This window comes from Sus scrofa, chromosome 4, assembly GCF_054392235.1.
Source record: "Sus scrofa isolate SSC_HxYL_T2T_F1_AM1 chromosome 4, Sscrofa_HxYL_maternal_Yorkshire_Landrace_v2.0, whole genome shotgun sequence".
Taxonomy (NCBI): Eukaryota; Metazoa; Chordata; class Mammalia; order Artiodactyla; family Suidae; genus Sus; species Sus scrofa.
The window spans coordinates 132,976,236-132,994,444 of record NC_139386.1 but is presented as its reverse complement, the minus strand read 5'-3'; the positions used below and the strand labels follow the sequence as shown (position 1 = coordinate 132,994,444).

The 18,209-nt window shown below is 38.7% G+C and overlaps 1 protein-coding gene across 18 annotated transcripts in view; it reads left to right on the top strand.

The window, feature by feature from the left end:
- The window catches only part of PKN2 (protein kinase N2), a 128,794-nt gene that overhangs the window by 42,270 nt on the left and 68,315 nt on the right, over positions 1-18,209 (top strand). For 16 of the 18 annotated variants that reach the window (XR_014844851.1, XR_014844849.1, XR_014844850.1 and 13 more), the window contains one exon: positions 6,932-7,232. Coding sequence is in view for 12 of the 18 variants with exons in the window: in XM_021090337.2 (XP_020945996.1) it covers positions 6,932-7,232 (301 nt within the window). In the remaining 6 variants the exon portion in view is untranslated. Of the gene's footprint in view, positions 1-6,931; positions 7,233-12,980; positions 13,174-18,209 lie in introns of those variants that run through there. The other 2 variants (XM_021090338.2, XM_085024098.1) reach the window with 2 other exon arrangements.

Here is an 18,209-nt window from a genome sequence, read left to right as displayed (position 1 = left end):
TTTTGTTGGGTGCTCTAATATTTCTTGGCATCCATCAGGTCAGACTGTTTTATATTTCTATAATAGAGAGAAAGTAACAGCTTTTTCCCTTCTTCTCTGGGAACTTAGCCAGTGAGAAGGAAACATCCTTTCCTGTCTCTCTCTAGATGAAGTACTAGGTCCAAAGTGACGAACTCTCCCCCCGCTTCATTTCATTCTTTGAATCAGATCCTGTTATTTTAGGGTTTTTTCTTAACTTCACTCTGAGTTTGTTGCAATGTAGTAAATGGGAAAGGTCAATTGATGTTTTAGTCTACAGGTCAGAATTTTGTTATTTCATAAGATAAAAATAATTGTATTTATCAAATACATATTAACACATTTGTGTATTGGGAATACTTGGCTGGCATGTGATGTGGTCTAATTCGAGTGGACTGTGTAGTATCGTCTCTTGCAGTAGAATTGTATTGACTCAAAAATAACCTAGTTAAATAATGGCAAATATACTGAAATGTATAAGGTATCATTATAAGCTTTTACATTTGCCAAAATTGAAACAAGTGAAAGATTTTTTTGATGTCTTTCCAAAATGCATTTCACTCCTTGTTGGACAGGCAGCATATATTGATTGCTTAAAAAAAAAAAAATTGAGAACATATAGGAAACTTTAAAGAACAAAATGAAAATCTCTTAGTTTTTTACCCAGAGATAATTATTAATATTTTAATCTCTCCCTTTCCACTCTTTTTTCCCCCATTCTTATTTGAAACATAATTTGAAGAAAACTGTACATAGCAGTGACGCATTGAGCTGGACTTAATTCTGTGAAGAAACTGTTCCTTATTCCCTAGACTCTTTGAAATTCTTTTGTTATGACACTTAGCATTCTGAACTTTCTCTTTTCTATAAGTTGGTTTTTAAAACCCTGATACTTGAAAGCTTTATAAGGCAGTCTGTGACCAGCACACATTACTGATTAATTTAAAAATTCTTTAAAAAAAATATATATATATTTTTTTTTGCTTTTTCTTAGGGCTGTACTCATGGCACATGGATGTTCCCAGGCGAGGGGTCCAATTGGAGCTGCAGCTGCCGGCCTACACCACAGCCACAGCAACAGCAGCGCCAGATCTGAGCTGCATCTGCCACCTGCGCCACAGCTCACTGGACCCCTGACCAGTGAGCAAGGCCAGGGATCAAACCCGCATCTTCACGGATACTAGTTGGATTCCTGTCTACTGTGCCACAACGGGAACTCCCTAAAAATCCTTGAATTTGCCATTCTATATAGTAATAACTTATAATTATTTTATTGATGTATTTCTAGAATAGAATTACCAGGTCAAAAGGAATTACTCTTTTAAAGTTTCTCATTTTGTATTTCTGACTTTCATAGAGTCTTAACAGCTTATGTCTGGATTATTGCCAACATTATGATTAGAAAAGTCTTCGTCAGTTTAAGAGGTAAAAATGGTACAGTCACTTCTGCCATAGCACTTTTTTTTTTCATAGAATAATTTTTAAAAAAATAAAAATAAACACATACATGATTAGCGAGCAGGGTGGGCACTGGGTTAGTACACCTGTAATTTTCCTAAGAATGTGAATATTTTGAAGCAGCTGGTTTTTAAATTTTTTAATTTTTATTTATTTATTTATTTTTTGCTTTTTAGGGCTGCTCCTGCAGCATGTGGAAGTTCCCAGCCTGGGGGTTGAATTGGAGCTACAGCTGCCAGCCTACACCACAGCTGTAGCACTGTAGGATCCAAGCCCTGTCTCTGACCTACACCACGGCTCAGTGCTCGATCCTCGACCTACTCGTTGAGCAAAGCCAGGGATCCAGCCTGCATCCTCATGGATATTAGTTGGTTGCACCTCAACAGGAACTCCTAAATTTTTTTAATTTTAAAGAAAGCCTTAGCAGTATGTGAAGGCCCTAAGATAAAGGCTGAAAATCCTGTATACATTTGATCATTTGGAGCCTCTGTTGTTTAAAGAATAGACCTCTGTTGATCTAATTGTCATTCATTTGTAGGTAAAAATGCTTTTCCTCTGTTTACTTTTGTCGTAACTGCTGTTCCTCTCATTTCCCTTGGTGTGACCTTCCAGTCTAAGGATGTATATCGCGCTCCGATTCTGGAATATTCTCATCTGCTTACCTCTTCTTGTAGTGCTCCTCCCGGCTGTCTTTATCCCCCATTCTGGGGCTCTTACTGGGCGGCTTGTGCTCCTCCTTCCTCTGCCTTCCTCTGCCTTCCATGCCTCCTGTGATGACCTCCGAATTCCCTCGTGTGCTGTGTCTTCCTGCCAGGATACTAGTTCATCATCTTCATCTAATCTGCTGTCTGACCCATCCACTGAGGTTACGTTCGTTTTGGTTCCTTTGAACTCCATCTAATTTTTACTCTTTGTTTCTTACTCGTTTTATTTCTCTAGCTGCTTGAAATCACTTGAGTTGTGCTGCTATAAATCCTGAGAGCATTAATTTCTCTCATGGTTGACTTGTGTTTGGATTTGACCCATTTGATTTGAATGACTGCATTAAGAATATGGATAATATAAAATTTGAAGTACATTAAAAATAGGTATGATTTATCATGAAAAACTTGAAATGTTTTAAATTTTATTTTTTGCTGAAGTGTAGTTGATTTACAATGTTGTGTTAGTTTCAAGTGTATAGCACAGTGATTCAGTTATAGATGTAGCCATTCTTTTGAACAAGTATTTTGTGATGGTGGATAGAGATTGATAGTGGACAGAATAGAACATAAGAAAGACAGGATAGGAGAATGTAACTGCACACTGGTTCTCGTTCACGGATATCTCAGCTCCCAGGCTAGGGCTCACTCGGAGCTGTAGCTGCTGGCCTACACCACAGCCACAGCAGTGCACATCCGAGCCGTGTCTTTGACTTACACCACAGCTCACAGCAACAGTGGATCCTTAACCCACTGAGCAAGGCCAGGGATCAAACCCTCGTCCTCATGGATACTGGTCGGATTCGTTTCCACTGTGCCAGAATGAGATCTCCCTGCAGAGTGTTAGATTAACTTGACTAGAACAGAGTGGCTAAGTTTGTTGATTTCAGTGATGAAAGCTATGAGAATTAATTGAGTTTCTTTTATGTATAGGTGATTGGTGGAAAATCATGAATACTATTAGGAGTTTAGGATTATGGGTTTTTTTCCCTTTCATTTTTTAATCTCTACTTTCTGAGCGTAGTAATGAATTTAAAAGGGAGTTTGTAATTAGAGGTTGGCTCTAACTTTGCTTGGTTTTGAAAAGATGTTCACTTTTGGGGGGGTGTGAACTTGATTATGGAGTGCAGAGAGAGTTCGGTGGTGGGTGAAAGTATAAAGCTTGTAAACTTAATGTTACCACTGCCTTCAGTAGAACCCCCGAGACAGAGATTACCACTGAAGGTTTCCGCTGGTTAAACAGTTACTTTCCTGAGGTTAATGTATAATTTACTTACCTTGTCAAGAATATTATATTGTCTAGTACTAATTCCTGGTATTTATGATACAATTATTTTATTATTTTTCTAGGGTGGAGACATAATTTAATAGATGGAATATCTCATTTCACCTGTTCCAAATGCAAGAATATTATATTTTCCAGTAACTTTCACAGTTTGTTGTAACTAAACTTTTGAGGAAAGGAGTGAAAGTACTGTATCTGCTTTCAGGTGCACTAGTTTATCTTAAATTATTGATTATGTTGTATCTCCTCCTCCTCTCCAAAAGGTGTTTGAGCCATATTACAACAAAAGTTGGTAGCAAAAATGCAGTTACTGACGATTTTGGCCTTTTAAGAAGAGGAGGCACACATACTAATCACACGTGGTTTATATCTAATACTGAATTCTAGCTGATACAGTTGCTCTTCTTGAATAACAGTTTTGCCTTTGAGCTTCCTGGAGTATGTGTTCTCTTTAATCAGAAAGAGGAAAACCTGACTTCCTCAGCAGTGATAGACTCCCCTCAGTTCTAAAAGAAGAATATTCAGGAGTTCCCGTCGAGGCTCAGTGGTTAACGGATCCGACTAGGAACCATGAGGTTGCGGGTTCGATCCCTGGCCTCCCTCAGTGGGTTCAGGATCTGGCATTGCCGTGAGCTGTGGGGTAGGTCGCAGATGCGACTTGGATCCCGCGTTGCTGTGGCTATGGTGTAAGCCGGTGGCTACAGCTCTGTGGACCCCTGGCCTGGGAACCTCCATATGCCGAGGGAGCGGCCCAAAAAAATGGCAAAAAGACAAAAAAAATAAATACATAAAATAAAAGAAGCATGTTCAGTAATGTATTTGATAAATCTAAATTCTAACAGCACAGGCAGGAAATTCTTTGGGGGGCGTGGGGATGGTGGTAAACTTTGAAACAAGGTAAAGTTACCTAAGCAAAGAAAGGGAGGCAGAGAGCTGGAGAAGGAAGGGGAGGTGGTTGCTGCATGCGCTGGGCTGAGCCCAAGAGACGGCTGGCGGTAGATTTCTCCAGCTGGCTGTGATTGGAAGTTAGGGAGCAAATTGAAAAGAAGTGGGGATTGAAGTAGCCAAGGGAAACAGCTTTTTGGTTTGTTTGTTTAACATCCTTCAACTATTAGTACCCCTGGTTTTCAAACTCTGCAACGAGGCTCTCTGGGAACTGCAGCAAACTCAGGATGCTGTAGTGTGTATCAGATTTCAGGGAAACTCTGTGACACCATTTGTTGGATACCATGTGAACTACAATCAGTAACGTTTTAGTATTAAGGCCATTCTATAACGCTTTGCACTGGCAGAGTAAGAACGAAAGGTGGGGTGTCCACGGTTTGAGAAATTGTGAAATATCCAGTAGGCAGATACAGCCCATCAATAAGAAACTCTGGTTTTTAAAGAATGAAATAAAAATGCACTTTTTTCTTTCAGTTTGCATTATTTTAAACAGCTGCTAAGTCGTTATAAATATTTTTTAAAGTTATTTGGACCTTAGTGCTTAATCACTGGAATTGTTAAGTATTTCTTTTGGCCTGTGGAGCATAAGGAAAAAATTACTAAGGCACTAAGTTCTGGCTTATTACCTAATATTAAGGAACAAATTTGTGAAGGCAGTCCATGTGGTGTTTTATGCATATAAAGATAGAAATAGAAATATCTAGAGGAGTGTCGTTAGCTTTAGCTTTTTCATTTAAGCATTGTTTGCCTGAGTCTACTTTTACCTCTTTAGACAACAGAAATTTGGGGTACCTTTTGATGGTAGTTATATGCGCTAGTGTTTTGGATAACCAGCCAAAGGTGAATTTATAAACTTTAGAAACTGAATAAATGGATAGTAGGACTTATATTCCATTATAAAGAGAGAAAAATTTAGACATTATTTTGGCCCAGATAGGAGATTATTCTATATCTGCATAAATAAGAATTAGAAATTTAAGGCTAGTAGGTCTAGATCATCTGTTTCAGGAATTCTTAATCTAAGAGCTGCGGTATCTGGAAATTGTACATACAAACATGAAATTCTCTTTGTTCTACTATGTTTTGTTTTGGTCAGAGTTTCAAAGGGGTTCCTGGCCCTAAAAGGTTAAGAGCAAATTTGTACATCAACTGCTTCATTTTTTGCGTAGTAATAGGCCTGCTGGCCCAGGATAAATTGGTACCAAAGCCAAAACTGGATCCCGTTACTTTCCATCGATTAACTCACTGTTTTGCAAAGTACGTGTTTTTCAGAGGTTAAGAATTAGATGTAAAGAGTATTTGCACCAAGAATTTAAATAGAACTTATTTACATAGGTGTGATAAATTCCCAAAGAAATTAAAGAAAATCTTTTAATTAGGTCTTTAGTTCAAAAGATACATTAAAGTGTACAAAGTAGAATATAAATCTCTCTTTTCCGTGTCCTTCCCAAACTTTATTCTTCTTCCTTCCCAAAGGTAAAAGTTAACTCTAGTTTCTCATGTTTCAGAAATGTAAAATTTAAAAACCAGTAGTATTATAGTATTGAAGTTTAAAGTACTGAATGATACGCAAATGGCTAGAGTATAACTTTGCTTGCTTTAAATGTAGATTAGATGTGCTCATCTGATTTTATTTTCATTTAAAGGTTTTTAAAATTTATTTATACATATATATATATTTTGTTTTTTTAGGGCTGCACCTGCAGCATATGCAAGTTCCCAGGTTAGGGGTCAAATTGGAGCTGCAGCTGCCAGCCTACACCAGTCACGGCAACTCTGGATCCCAGCCACACCTGCAGCCTATACCACAGCTCATGGCAACGCTGGGTCCTTAACCCACTGAGAGAGGCCAGGGATCATATCCTGGTCGGGGTTCAATGCTGCTGAGCCACGATGGGAAGTCCTTAAAGATGAATGATTGATATGCGTATTCTCTTAGCTTCTATCAGTAGGACTTAATTTAGACATTGAGTAGTCATGTTTATATAGTGAGGCAACCAAATTATCAGTTGGCCATGAAATATATAAATAGGATTTTGAAAATCCTTCAGTGCATTTAATTGCTTAACTAAGAAGTGGTCATAAGGATATAACTTTATTTTATTTATGCCAACACTATTTTTAGTAGGAGATAAAATAGAATTTTATCTCACCTGTGGAATTTAATAATAATTTTCACTTATTAAGTGATGACAGTTGGCCCAGAATTATGTTTGGAGCCTCATATACAATATTTTAAATTATTGTGTTATATTTAGGTTTTATAGATGATTAAATTGAGTATTGAAAGGTTAACTTCATGGAATATCAAAAATCTATTGTCTATTTATACAAAGTAAAAGTGCCTTTGTGCATAGATGTGTTTATTCATAAATTTGTCAGGTAATACTATTTAGTGAGTAGGCAGAGTTTTTGAAGAATTGCTTAAGTAGTTTTATTTTTGTACTGCATATTTTATTGAGTAGCTAACCTTCCTAAACTGCCACATTTATAATTTTTTTTTTTTTTTTTTTTTAAACTACAGGGAGATTCCCGAAGTCTTCCATTTTCCGAGAATGTGAGTGCTGTTCAGAAATTAGACTTTTCAGATACAATGGTGCAACAGAAACTGGATGATATCAAGGATCGAATTAAGAGAGAAATAAGGAAAGAACTGAAAATCAAAGAAGGAGCTGAAAATCTGAGGAAAGTCACAACAGATAAAAAAAGTTTGGCTTATGTGGACAACATTTTGAAAAAATCAAATAAAAAATTAGAAGAATTGCATCACAAGCTACAGGAACTAAATGCACATATTGTTGTATCAGATCCAGAGGACGTTTCAGGTATGCGTACATGTTTTATCTGATGCTTATGTAGTATACAGTAAGAAACATATTAACTTAAAATAGTTAAGATTTGTGGCACGTGGAGCCTTTAGCTTTTCTGAAAGTACAGGAACTGTATTTTTCTCCTGCAGTTAAGGTCTTGTTTATATTCTCTTCTGGAGTGCAGTGAGTTGATGGATATGAAGATTAAAACCTTTTACTTAGAGATGAGTAACTGAGGTCTACCGTCCGATCCTCTGTCACTAAGACATTACTTAAAGTAATTTTCCATTATTAACGTTTTGTGTTGAGTCAGCTACATGCTTTTACCTGATTCATCTTTGTGATCAGCAGCACGGGTTTGCCAGATGACTTTTTAAAGTTAAACAGGCATTCTGCGACCTAGGGATATTTTTATTTTCTTGCAAATATAGTTAATCAAACCTATGACCTTTTTTTTGTGTTGTAAGCAACTGAATTAACAACTAATTCACCAGGCATTTTGTTTAAAAAAGAAGAAACTTTTAGAAGCCAAACAATACTTTTTTTCTTCAATACAGAAAATTAAAGGAAAATTCAACCTTTATGTTCTTAAGTCCAATCTAAGAATGTGATGTTTAAACAGTAGAATTGAAAGATGTTCATGTTGGAAATTTTTCAGTGGTACAGAGAGTGAAAATAGACGACCTCTGTCCACTCCAGGCTTTCTCCTCAGGTAGCACCTCTGTCCACACCAGGCGCTCTCCTAAGGTAGAACCTTTCTCTACTCCAGGCCCTTTCCTAAGGTATAGCCTCTGTCCCCTCCAGGCCCCCTCCCTAAGGTAGCATTGCAAATATTTTTGTTGAATGTCCTTCCAGAGAGAACTATGTTTGGTTCAGTGTTCATCCGTTCATATATACAGTCTTGCTAAACTTTTTTACTTAACAAATCATGTAAGATGCATCTGGTCTAAGAGTTTTGTCTTGGTGAAGATGATATTTTGAGCTAGGTATTTAATGTCTGTAACCCTTCATTTCCTCATTTGCAAAGACAGGAATAGTATATGTAGAAATGTATCTAGCACCATAGAATTTTTAGAAGAACCGGTATGATGAGATAAGAAAAAACAGATATAAGTAAAATTAAATTTGATTTAAAAAGTACATACATTTGTCTGAAACCCACAAATGGCCAATCTTAAAAGTTGTATAAAATGCTTCTGATATTCAGGGTACTTGATAGAACTTGTTTTAATGTATCACTTTCAACATCAGGAACTTACCTTAGGGGTTTCATTTGGAGACTCTGTGTAGAGATTTCAATCTTGTAAGAATAATTGAATTTTAAATGTGAAAGAAATCCTAAAGAAACCAGCCTTCTTATTTTAGAGCTGAAATAATCCCAAAGATGTGAGTTAATTTGCCCAGAATTATAAAACTAGTTGAAGAACTCTAACTCCTCATCTAGTATTTTCTCACCCACACATTCAGTAATTACATTGTAAGTGGAAATGTGTATTGTGAATTGCTTTTTTTAGCAATATCACATAAACTTAGAAATAGCCTGTTCTATTGGAACTCTGCCGAGCTCTTCATTCTTTGCCCATTACTGCTTAGGAGAGGTCTAAAATAAGACACAGTGCTGGAGCTTTAAACTCTATTTAGAAAAAACATGTTCTTAATCACAGAAAACCAATAGCTGCTTTATAATTGGGATAAAGAAGCGTTTTTGCCACACAAAGAATAGCCCATTTGGTTTCCCCAGTCCCTTTTTAAAAAATTACCTCTACTGAAGTATAAAATTATGTATGATAAATTGTGCCTATTTTAAGTGTCTGGTTTCATGAATTTTAACAAATATATTTACCCGGATAACCATCACTACAACCAGTGACCTGCCTGTCACTTTGGGGGTGCTCTTATGTGTGTACTTCCCACACCGTCTCGGTCCCTGTGCTTGGCTGTCACTTTAGATTGATCTTCCCTAGAGTTTCAGTAAAGAAATGACCTTTTAGTCTACTTTCAGATTCCTTTCTCCCTCAAAAGCGGATTTGGATATCACTGAAACCTTTCCTGACTTTCACTGATTATCTTCTCTGTCCTACTTTGTTCATTCATTGTTGTATTATGTCATATGACAGTTTATTTTTTATGTCACTTACTAAACTATATGATCCTTGAGAACAGGGTCATATTTTCATTCATTTTGTTTTCAAGGCTTAGCAAAACCCTGAAACATGGTAGGTGTTTAGTCGTGAATATTAGATCTCAAAAAAAAAATCCAAGAAAATCAAAATCTTGTGTCAATTTTTATAATTAAACCAAAGTGTAATTTATCATGATATTTTAAAAATTTTATAATCTTTGGGAAGAAAGCCTTAAGTCAGAGATTTAGGATAAATAATTCCAGAAACTTTCTTTGCTGTTCATTTAATATTGACTTTTCAGTTAGTTGCTGGACAAGTGTTATATAAAACATAACTTTCTACTGTGTGACTTCTTAATACTTTAGTTTGTTTGGAATGAACTTGACAAGTTTGTTTAAATTTGAATATATTAAAAATAGTTTGGGAGTTCCCTTCGTGGCGCAGTGGTTAACGAATCCGACTAGGAACCATGAGGTTGAGGGTTCGGTCCCTGCCCTTGCTCAGTGGGTTAACGATCCGGCGTTACCGTGAGCTGTGGTGTAGGTTGCAGACATGGCTCGGATCCCGCATTGCTGTGGCTCTGGCGTAGGCCGGTGGCTACAGCTCTGATTCGACCCCTAGCCTGGGAACCTCCATATACCGCGGGAGCAGCCCAAAGAAATAGCAAAAAATAAAAAAAAAAGACAAAAAAAATAAAAAAAAATAGTTTGCAAATGGCATATTCATACATTTTAGTAGTAAGTGTGCTTATTGGGGTGTTTGCTTTTTTTTTTTTTTTTTTTTTTTTTCCCTCCATTTTCCCTTATTACTGATTTTAAAATTGGCAACACAGAAGATTAATGATCAACTTTTTTTTTTCTTTATACCACAGATGCGGCACATGGAAGTTCCCAGGCTAGGGGTTGAATCAGAGCTGCAGCTGCTGGCCTACACCACAGTCATAGCAATGCAGGATATAAGCTGTGTCTGTGACCTACACCATAGCTCACGGCAATGCTGGATAGTTACCCCACTGAGTGAGGCCAGGGATCAAACCCATATCCTCATGGATACTAGTCAGTTTTGTTACTGCTGAGCTGAAGTGGGAACTCCCATAAGTCAACATTAATTTTAGGTCAGCTTGCCATAAAATTTTATACATTTTATATTGCACACTAAGGTAGACAAGATCATTTATTTTATTTTTATTTATTTTTGTCTTTTTAGGGCTGCCCCTGCAGCATATGGAGGTTGCCAGGCTAGGGGTCCAATCAGAGCTGTAACCGCCAGCCTACGCCACAGTCACAACAATAGCAACACCATATCTGAGCCGCGTCTGCGACCTAACACTACAGCTCACAGCCAGATCATTTATTTTAGATCAGATCTGACATAAAGAGTCAAGAACTGAGTATTTTGCTTTCTTTCTCTGGCATGTGGATTAAATAAGTTTGTGCAGAAGCTTCTGGCTAATTCCTGCTGTCTTGAGGGGTATGTTAGCAGAACGAATATTCAAGGAAAGAGTTAGACTTTAAATCTGCCGTTTGTACATGATTATAGTACAAGCAGTTGGAAGGCCTGCTCTTAACTCATTTCTGCAGTGATTGCTAATCATTAGTTTTTAATTAATAAAATAAGGATTTTTATCAGATGAACTTTATGACCTTTAGCTATAGGAGTTCCCCTCGTGCCTCAGCGGAAATGAATCTGACTAGGATCCATGAGGACACAGTTTCAATCCCTGGCCTCCCTCAGTGGGTTAAGGATCTGGCATTGCTGTGAGCTTGTGGTGTAGGTCACTGACACGGCTTGGATCTGGCGTTGCTGTGGCTGTAGTTTAGGCCTGCAGCTACAACTCTGATTCGACTCCTAGTCTGGGAACTTCCATATGCCATAGGTGTGGCCTTCAAAAGACAAAACAAAACAAAACAAAAAACAGCTTTTGGCTATAAAGCTTTCTGAAATGTGACTTCTTATAATGTCAACAGCTGATCATTTGGGACTGTGATTTGTAAACTTGTATGTGTTCGTGTATTCTTAAGAGTTGTAAAGTGAATTTTTCGATGTTCCCTTCCTGCCCACGATGCTTCAGGCTTCCTGTTCACCTTTCATAAACTTCAGTGATAGTGTCATGGGGTAGCAGTAGTATTTACACATGGAAATTATTGGCATATTATAAAATGAGGCAGAACACACCTTGTGAAAAAAGTTATTGTGTCTCTGTTAAGTAATCTAAGCCTTAGTTAATACCTGAAATATTTAAGAAAGAAGTGATTTCTGAATCTGGACTCTTGTCCCTCATTTCTAAAGAGGACAGGAATATTTCTCATATTTTATTACGTATAGCTAATAATTTGCATGGTAGAAGCCCCTCTGTTTTTATTTTATTTCCTTCTTTTGTACCTCTTCCCACTTCTGTTTTCTCAGACCCCACCAGACTTAGATTGTTACCTTTTGAGATAGTGAATATTTTCCTTAATATCTAGAATATTCAAGAAAGGAAATATTGGTAGAACTGATAGTTTTAGAACTTTTTAAATTTAACCTTGGAAATTCTTCTGTATCCCAGAACTAAATCTGTATTGAGGGAGTCTTCTTAATGACTAAAATGTAGTTTATAAAGTCTTTCTTAAATGGATAGAAGTGAGGGGAAGTTTTTTGTTGTTGTTGTTTTGTCTTTTTGCGTTTTTTTAGGGCCGTTCCCGTGGCATATGGAGGTTCCCAGGCTAGGGGTCTAATCAGAGCTGTAGCCGCCGGCCTACACCAGAGCCTCAGCAACGTGGGATCTGAGCTACACCACAGCTCACCGCAACGCCGGATCCTTAACCACTGAGCAAGGCCAGGGATGGAACCCGCAACCTCATGGTTCCCAGTCGGAGTCGTTAACCACTGCGCCACGTCGGGAACTCCTAAGTTGTGAGCGCTTAAGGAAAGGATTGCCATTAGGTAGGTAAGTGTGATTGTTAGTTAACAAGTCACTTTTAATGCCCCTGGATTTGTTTTCTCATCTTTAAAGTCCTGAAATTAAATGATTCATAAATCCCTAATACTTGAATTCTTTGATGTTGATGATTTTTTTTTTTTAAAGTTAACACACAGTAAAATTGAGTCTTTGGAGGTGCATCATTCCACAAACTGTATTATACGTGCAGGTTCATCTCCACACCACGACACCCAGGAACAGGGACAGGGCTGCTGCTTTGTAGGGATACCCTCTCCTACACTGTACCCGGCAGCCGCTGCTCTGTCCTCTTAGAATTTGCTTTTCAAGAATATCATATACATCATAAGTACATAACCTTTCGAGACTGCCTTCTTTTACTCAGCATATTGCTTTTTGAGATTCACCCAGATTGTTGCATTTATGAGGAATTCATTCTTCGTCATCGCTGTGAGTGAAGTCCGCTGTATAGACGTACAGCACTTTGCTTACCTGTTCATTCACCGGGAACCTCAGGGCTGTTGTCTGGTTTGGGGCATTTATCAGCACAGCTGCTGTAACTCCCCACAAACGTGCTTTTGTGTGAACACGTTTTCAGTTCACTTTGGTAGACACTTGGGAGTATGATTGCGTCATGTGTTGGAGTGTGTTTAAGATTTTAAGAAACTGCCAAAAGGTATTCCAGAGTGGCTGTGTTGTTTTTCATTCTCACCAGCGGTATATGAGAGTTCCAGTTGCTCTACATCCTCTCCAGCACTTGGTATTGGTCATGTATGTTTTCACCAGTACAGTGACCGATGTGTGTCCTAGTAGAGAGGAGGGAAGCAGGAGGAGCACCTTCTTCAGAAGAATTTACGAAAGAACTGTGCACGCCCCGGGTGCAGGGTTCTGTACAGAAGGCAGAAACCAGCAGGTAGGCAGTGTGCCGTTTCCAAACATTAAGATGTAATATTGCAGATACAAGCAGTTCTGAAATTTTACTCTTTTTATGAATTTGTTTTGTGGGGGGGGGCGCCACACCTGCAGCATGTGGAAGTTCCCAGGCCAGGGGTGGTATCAGAACCACAGCTGCTGGCCTACACCACAGCCACAGCAACTTGGGATCCCAGCCACGTCTGCAACCTACACTACAGCTCACGCCGCCGCCGGATCCTTAACCACTGAGCAAGGCCAGGGATCGAACCCGCATCCTCATGGTTCCTAGTGGGGTTTGTTAACCACTGAGCCATGAAGGGAACTCCGCAGTTCTGAAGTTTTAATGCCTAGGTTGCTTATTTCACCTTAAACAAACAAGCAAAAAAAACCCATCACAATCCCCAATCTTATTCACGCTATTTTTGTAAAATAATAAGAAAACTCAACCAAAGGCTCTGCTGGTTATAAAATATTTCAGTACAGTTACTTCATTCGGTGACATCAGACACAGGTCATCCTGAGTACACAAAATAACTGATTAAGCATCCATTAATAATTAGTGAGCAGCTGTTATAATCTGTGCAGGTCCAGATGGCTGTATAAAAGCAAACATACCTTTTTAAACAAGAAAGGTGGGTTTAGGGGAAAATATAAACAGTTAATATAACTGTAGCACATGTCAAGAATCTGGAGCAGCTTATTTTTAAAGTATCAGTTTGTAAGTACTAAGCAAAAACCAAAATGTTGACCAATGAACAGTAACTGAGAGGCTTACCAATGGAAGTTGAAGAAGGAGAGAGCATACTACCTACCGCTTTTATTAATTTAGACTTGGCTAGATTTACTTCAATTATATTTCCTCTTATTATTATTTCTTTAATGGAGTAGCCTTATTCCAGAAGCATACATCCTGGCTGTACCCGTACCACTCTATGAAAATGGAGCGTCAGGAATCAGCTAGGTATGAAATAAGACCAGATTTATATAACCTGAGGTCTCGCGCCAATTGGACCATCATGGTCAGTGATTCTGTACCACGGCAACCCCTCCAGGCCTCGTTTTTCTCGTTTGTGAAACAAGAGAATAGAGACTATATGTGCCCTTTCTGTGGTATTTTGTGAACAGGGATTTTAATAGCTTGAGCAAGCTAAGCTTTTCTCATTCTGAACATGAAACCGTTGTTTGGGTGTAAGTAGAATCTGAGGCGGCTCTCTCGGAGCTGGGAAGTTAACGCTTCAAGGTCGGTTGATGTTACTCACTCCAAGAGTCAAGGAACCAGTTGAAGGCTGAACCTCTTAAGTCATCAGGAGCTTTTCTTCAAGTCGAGGTTGCTCCTGTGTTCTAGAACTCTTAACTTATTTCGAAAGGCAACTGCTCAGTTACGGATTTAGAGAAAATACTAAAAGCACCAGAAACAGCGTATCTGTTGTTCTGCACACTGCTGGAGAAACTGCTCATAAATTCAGTTTTTATTCATCGTTCTGGCCTTGGAGAAATCTCATCCCTAAGGAGATTTTAACTGCATTGTACTTTCTGCTGACTTCCAAAGAGCTCTTTCAAGCCAAGATGGGGTTTCTGGGCTTCCTCTGGTAATTTATAGCCATGTAACATTGCAGATGTTACCTGAATATAGGTATTCTCCTATAGGCTTTGCCTCTTACGTGATTAAAATTGAACTCTTCCTTCCTGGAACACTACCTCTAAATCTTTCCTTTTGTTTTCTGTCCTGTTAACTAAAATCTGACTTTTACTGCAGATGTCTTTCTTTTTACTTTTCACTTTCCGGTGTACGTCAGGTCACCAAGCCCTATGGATTCTCCCTCTGACATAGATTTCAAATCTGCATCTCCTCTCCGTTGTTACTGCCAAAATGCCCAAGCCTACAAGGTCAGTGTTTTTCTAGTCCAGCCTAAACACTGTTGCCAGCATTTTTTACCTAGTATTCAGATTTGATTGTTTTAGTTTCTTGCTTTAAACCTCAGTGGCTCTCCAAGCCCCTCAGAATACAGTACAAATATGTAGCTTTACAGAGATGACCTTCATATAATCTGGCCTCCACTAGTCCTTCCAAATCTGATTTTCACACGTTGTGTGTGTGTGTGTGTAGATGGGCAGAATCTAGTGACTGTATATGTGGTTCTCTCAGCTTGTCCGTATCCTTGACGTTGTTGATGCAGACATACATGCTGTTGTGTGTGCAGGTTGTACTGAACTCGGAGCTTGGAGGAAAGGATTTTTTTTCACTATTTTTTTCTCAAGTCCTTGGTGCAATACCTGAATATGTGTGGTGTAACCCGTTTCCTGAGTTGAATTCCCTTTGTTCAGATTACCTGGTGTGGTTTCTGTTTGTCAGCCAGACCCTGAGTGGTATACCCTCTTCCCTACTATAGAGCAAACCTGGAGTAATGTAACCGCAGTTTGCTTCACTCTACTTCTGTGCCATGGTTGTTCGTATTCTAGTGCTGTCAGTTTACCTTCAGTTCCACAAATTAGATCTCATTATTACTGTTTATGTAGTCGGTGTTGGTTACAATTACCCATGTGTTTATACTTTTCTTTGTTCTCCATTTCTCTCTCTCTCTCTCCTTTTGGCTTTTTAGGGCCACACCCACGGCATATGGAAGTTCCCAGGATGGGGTTGAATTGGAGCTGCAGCTGCCGGCCTACACCACAGCCACAACAACATAGGATCCAAGCTGCATCTGTGACCTACACCACAGCTCATGGCAACGCCAGATCCTCAACCCACTGAGTGAGGCCGGGGATCGAACCCTCAACCTCATGGATATTGGTCAGGCCTGTTACTGCTGAGCTACACGGGAACTCCTGTTTACCTTTTCTTCATGCTTCGCAGACCTTCCTTCTAGAATCATTTTTTTTTTTTTTTCCATGAAGGTGTATACTTCAGAATGATGTTTCCCCTGATGCATAATTCTAGGTTGACATTTGTTTTCTCTCGGCACCTGGAAACTATTAGTTTATGTCTCTGGCTCCCCTTGTTGAGAAGCCAGCTGCCAGTCTAAAACCGTGCGTGTGCTCGGCCTTTCCTCCTGGGTTGTCTTTCAGAAGCTCCTCGCCTGCAGAGTTCACTCTTTGAGGACGTGATGGTGTGGATTTCCTGGCACTCATGTGTTTGGGATGTGTTGGGGGTCCTTAGTCTGAGATTCCTGTGTCATTGATTATGGGAAATTCTTAGCCCTGTCTCTTTGAATATTGCACCTGATTTAATTTTTGGAGCTCTGGGTAGATGCATGCTGCTCTCATGCTTTCTGTCCTCTTTGCTCTTGACTACTTTTGACTTGTGTTTATAACTGTGTGTGGGCATGTGTGTTTTTAATGCTACAAGTTTTATTTGTTACTCTTGGTAATTTTTGATAGTCTCTTATTTTAGTCATTCTTTTGAAACTTTTTTCTATTTAATTTTACATATTAAATGCACTTTTTCACATTTTGTGTTGTATAATGACAGCAAATGAATTCTTTGCTGTGCTTGTAGTTTTCTCTCACTCGTGATGCATTTTTTTCTTTTTTTTCTGCCTGAGCTTTGGGATTTCTCATTACGTGTGCATTTTCACTAGAACTTTATCTGTGGGAGTTACTTTTAGTCTGGATTTAAAGTGCCTTCTTTCAAAGAGGGTTTGTTTTTGTTTGTATATGATGCCTGAAAACAGTATCGACCTGGGGCCAATTAAAATGAAATTTAAACATAGTTTTGGGGGACCACATAGATCATATGATTTCCTGCCTCAATCTTGTATGAAAGCAATAGGAATTTTAAAAGAATATCCATTTCCCTTCCCCCAGTCACCCCAAACCAAAAGCAAGTCAACAGATAATTCAGCCACTGTGAATGAAAACTTTTGAGCGTCTTGCCTTTAATCATGTTTTTCCTCATCTGATGGCCTGCTTTTTAGGAGTTTTTAGACCTTTTCTTGGGCTCTTATTAAAATTCAAGCTTTATTTCACCAGGTGGATGAGAGCCTAACAGTCTCTTGTTCAGAAAAGCAAAAGCCTTCCCAGAAGCACAGAGATACAGATGTCTGCATCTATCTGCCCTGGGGTTGGGTCTCACGCAGCGTATGCACTCATCACTTCCTCCCGCTCCGGGACTGTGCCTGGTCTGAGAAACGTTGTTTTTTTTTTTTCCTCTTAACCTGCCTCTTACTTTAGGTGAGAGAGAAGGAGATTGAGCTTCAGGAATTAAGTTAGTCAAGCTGCAGTAGCAGGTACTTAAAGATAACAAATATTCTCCAATGCTGTAATTCATTCAAGGTGTCTTCTAGACCTTTGAGTTTTATAGGTAATGGTTATTTCTTCTTGAGTTATTTTTGTGAAATTGTTAGGATGTTTTCCATTTTATATAATTTTCAAAGTTATTGACATAATTTATGATATTTTTGTATTATCTATTCAAAATCTGTATGTATCTGTGGTGACATTCCCTCTTTCATTCCTAATATTGGTACATTCTCCATTTCTCTTAACCACTTTTCCAAGATGTCATATTATTAGTCTTCCCTCATCACAAAAAAATAATTTAGCTTTACCGATCCTTTTTATTTTTGCGTATTTGTTTCTATTTTGGTAATCCCTGTCCCAATATTTATTACTTTTACCTATTTTTGAAGTTATTAAGCCCTTTTTTTTTTTTTTGTCTTTTTGCCTTTTTTAGGGCCGCTCCCCATGGCATATGGAGGAGGTTCCCCGGCTAGGGGTCTAATCGGAGTTGTAGCCGCCGGCCTGCGCCAGTGCCACAGCAATGTGGGATCCGAACCATGTCTGAACTCCACCACAGCTCATGGCAACTCCGGATCCTTAACCTCCTGAGCAAGGCCAGGGATTGAACCTGCAACCTCATGGTTCCTAGTTGGATTCATTAACCACTGAGCCACAGTGGGAACTCCTAGGCTTTTTTAAAACTAAGACAGATGCTTAACACTTTAAATGTATTCTTTTTTTCCAGTATATGCATTCAAGGGTTATCAGTGTCCTCTAGGTATTGCTTTAGCTGCATCACAAAAGGTTTGATAAGTA